Raw genomic sequence first — 4266 nt, forward strand, 5'->3', positions numbered from 1 at the left:
AAAAAAAAAAAGTGGCAACCAGTGCAGCCCTCATGATGGACTGGGATGTCCCCGCTCAGCATGCTCTGCTTCATGCTGCAGTTATTTATGTATGAGTCTCACCCTTTCAGGTCCTTTGAGACATGTCTTATACTCTCTGTATTCCCCACACCTGGTAGGAGGCTTTGCATGTTGTGGGTGCTCAACAAACATTTGATAAATGAAGAATAAATGAGTTGTTCTGTCGGAGACAAGAAGGTGACAGAATGGAGGTTCTTGGGAGAGCCTTGTTGCCAGAAAGCTGGATTGCCACAAGCCTAGAATCAGGCCAGGGTTGCCCTGGAGCCTACTATAAACTCTCCAGGGGCTGGGACCTTGCCTGACTAGCCCCCCATGACTCCTCATGCCTTCTGGGACAATTCTACACAGAAAATAGTATTCAACTTATATTGTTTACTAAGAACTGGTACAGAGATATTCTCAGGAGCCAATGTTAGGCCCCACAGCAATGTAATAATCCAGCAACTCCTAAAAGCTAGAGGGATTTATGGATTATTGCCAATTGGCTATATGCGTATCTTATCCTTTTTACCCTCTCTCTACCTAATATAAAAAGTAATAAAAATGTTTGCTAAATAAATGGTGATGTGTAACACTGTAAATGCTTTTATAGTTGCTGACTTGGGCACTAGAGGCATCAGTCACTAGAGGCCTGATCAATATCCTCAAATTCTGGGGTAGTTCACCCCAGAGAGAAGAGGAAGAGAGTGGTTCAGGTTAGGGTAGATAGTGGAGGGAGAGTTCACGGTTGGCAAGCTTTCTTCCAAATCACAGCTTCCCTAGGGCAGCTGGATGTGTGGTAGTAGATGTATCTGTATGAGTTGTTGGAAGGTTCAAAATATGAGGCAAGCTTATGGCAAGGTTCTTACTCTGATACCCTCTAGGGCTGTACCTATTTGGTTCACCTTAACGGCACAAGGTGGCCTCCTCACCTCATTGAGGCATCTTCCCAAAGGCTGGCTTTTTGAAATGGGGGAGGAGAATGGGGGCATAGTAATAGGTCTGGGAAGCAGTCACTAACCATGGAAGCTGTAGACAATGAATTGGGAAATAAATGCATTTATAGAGAAGAAGTCACTACTGGTGCAGTGCTGGGCTTCTGTTATCTAAGAGAGAGAGATCCAAACTGCTCCATCCTAGATCCCAGAGGTGCTCTATAGGTAGTTCACCATACAGCCAGTGAAACCTGTATCATAAATGTACCAACCCAGCCTCCAACCACTCCACTTTCTTGGCACTTAGCCCTCAGCAGGAAGTGAATTCTCCACAGCTTTGGGCCTGCAATTACCATTCACCCTTTCTTTAAAATGATGATTTGTCTGGAAGAAAAAAGCTTTAATTATTACACAGAGTAAGAGAACTGTCACCACTGTTAGTAAAGCCAACAAGGAACAAGTGCTAGTGAGGTGAGAAGTAGTTACAGATAATGCAGCTTCCAACCTGAAAAAGAACACGGGAGGTCATGGCCACCAAGCCTTGGAGATGGTCTTGGAACCTGGAGGAAAAAGGATTTCTCAAATCTGATGATCACTGTAGAAATGGCAATGTGTGGGAAGAGGGGAACTTTATTTTGGTGTGTGAACTCCCCTCTCCTTGATAAACTGACTTGTTCAGATGAGCCTGGTATTAAGACTTGAGTTAGATAGAAGTGTCCACGGGAACAGCCAGAAGGAGAGTCCACACAGATCCCATGACCACCTCCATCCCAGCAGCCTCCCCCTCATCCTCTCACCCCTTCTCCTGGCAGCAGAAAGAGCACAATCCTGCCGGTTTACGGCAAGAACCTTCCTGTTCCCGGGCTAATAACAAGGGGCTTTGAGACCAATGATTCCATGTCTCACTCCTAATCTCTGGATCTAAATTAAGCCAAACCCACCAGACTAAAGAGTTGGTTTGTTAGTCCCTGGAACAAATGCAGGGACTTCAGAGTTCCCCTTCCCAAAATTACGAACTGAGTGCTGTGAAAGGAACTTTACCCAAACGTACATCCATATCTTGATCTATAACCTGGGCCCCAGGCAGCTCCAGCCATTACAGAAAGACAGATCCCTGTTTCTGTTTTGCTGCTAGAAGGGGTGGGAAATAGAAAGCAGGAAACGTACAGCCACGATGAGGAAGTCCAGCCAGCACCAGGCATTGGTGAAGAACTTGACAAAGCCATAGGCTGTCCACTTGAGCAACATCTCCAGAATGAAGATGTAGGTGAAGACTTTATCTGCATATTCCAGGATGGTACGAATGGTCTTTCTCTGCTCAATGTAGATGTCCTCAAAGGCCTGAAAGAGAGGCAGCAGCTCTCTGTTAGAGTGCCTAAAGGGAAAGAGACAACACTGGAGGCACTGCCATGCCCAGGCAGCTCCCCCCAGGTAGCTGACCTATCATCGGCTTCCTGCCTCTTCCACTTTACTCTTCTGCTACACATTTTACTTTTCGACAGCATTATTGAGATATAATTCACATACCGTACAATTCATCCACTGAAAATGGCTTTTAGTATATTCAGAGTTGTGCATCCATTACCCAATCAATTTTAGAACATTTTCATTACTTCCAAAAGAACCCCACACCTTTTAGCTGTCACCCAAGTTCCTCCATACTCCCAGTCCTAGACAACCATTAATCTACTTTCTGTCTCTATAGATTCACCTATTCTAGACATTTTATGTAAATGGAATCATACAATATGTGGTCCTATGTGACTAGAATCTTAACTTAGCATAATATTTTCAAAGTTCATCCATGTTGTAGCATGTATCAATACTTTATTCCTTTTTATGGCTGAATAATACAATGTGTAGATATATCACATTTTATCTTTCATTGGTTGACAAACAGTTGTACTGTTTCTATTTTTTGGCTACTGTGAATAATGCTGCTGTGACCATTTATGTATAAGCTGGAACATATGTTTTCATTTCTCTAGGGTATATACCCAGAAATAGAATTGCTCAATCACATGGTAGCTCTGTTTAATTTTTTGAGGATCTGCCAAACTGTTTTCCAAAGTGGTTGCACCATTTCACATACCCACTAGCAGTATATGAGTGGTCCAGTTTCTCCATCTCCTCACCAATACTATATGGATAAGACATGACAAAATCTTTTCTCCTTTCAGCCCCTTGACACCACAGATATGGGTGGAGAGTCACAGGGGTGGGAGACACTCAGGTGAAGAAAATCTTAGTACTACTTTCTTTTTCTAGAAATCCACTGATAGGAAGATATGAGCACTCCCACTGGCAGAGTGGTGGACAGTACAGGGCTAAGAGGAGGAAATTCCTAAAGCATGAGAAAAAACTGTGGAGGTGGGGAAAAAACCCTGTGATGCAATGAGAGGTGCCTGTTCTGAGCAGCTCTAGAAGGAAGGATAGAACTAGGCTGTCTACAGCCTCATCTTCCAAAATAGAGGTACACAGATACCAGGCACTCCCGTTTCATCAATGGGCAGTGGGGACAGAGGTCATGGGTTCCACAGTCCTTCTCAGGGACTTAGTACAAATAAATCCTCTCTGCTCAATCAAAAATGCAACGGCATCCATGTCAAGTTTCTCCTTAACTCAATCTGTTAGAAATCTATTCTATAACCCAAGGTATATGAAATGCCCGAGACTGGTCTTACGTCACTAGGGCCTCTAATCTCCTTCCTCTGGAGTCTCACCATAACCACATTCAGGTCTTTTCTTGGACATTTTAGCTTCACTTTGCTAATCTTAAATGTCATGCCTACTATTGTACAGGGTCTTCAAGTACTAAGCCAGCTATCCTCTGTTTACTCATCTATGACAAATAAAAGTTGTCAAAAGTGAGCAGGAAACAAAGTTCAAATCTTCTGCTTTACTACTGCTTTATTCTTTTTTGTGGAGATGGGAAAGAGAAGAATCACAGGACAAGGGATGTTCTCTGTTATTTTAGGGTTTTCTGTATGAGATTTGAAGAACAATGAACAATAATAAAGCACCTTTCTCCAATCCCTCACCTTAGTCTGCCCCTCCCTCTTCTCAAGGGCAGAGACCCGGCTCTCATTCCTGGTGCCTCAGAAGTGTCATGTGAATGCTCGCAGAAGCAGCAAATGACCAGGGCAGCAGGACAGGCTGGCTCCACTTCACTCACACCAGTGGCTACCAAGCCATCTTTTTTGCCTCCTACTTTAATCCTGACGCCTTCCCACCTAAACCGCTCCCGTCACTCCCCCCAAAGCTCTCCATGAGCTGTGCTCTTCGCCCTGTG

The 4266-nt window shown here is 44.0% G+C and overlaps 1 protein-coding gene across 3 annotated transcripts in view; it reads right to left on the reverse strand.

The window, feature by feature from the left end:
- The window catches only part of SCN8A (sodium channel, voltage gated, type VIII, alpha subunit), a 177177-nt gene that overhangs the window by 22365 nt on the left and 150546 nt on the right, over positions 1-4266 (reverse strand). For all 3 annotated transcript variants that reach the window (XM_008566139.1, XM_008566137.1, XM_008566138.1), the window contains one exon: positions 2142-2315. In XM_008566139.1, coding sequence (XP_008564361.1) covers positions 2142-2315 — 174 coding nt within the window. The remainder of the gene's footprint in view (positions 1-2141; positions 2316-4266) is intronic.

The sequence above is a fragment of the Galeopterus variegatus genome, unplaced genomic scaffold (genome assembly GCF_000696425.1).
Source record: "Galeopterus variegatus unplaced genomic scaffold, G_variegatus-3.0.2 Scaffold224, whole genome shotgun sequence".
Classification (NCBI taxonomy): Eukaryota; Metazoa; Chordata; class Mammalia; order Dermoptera; family Cynocephalidae; genus Galeopterus; species Galeopterus variegatus.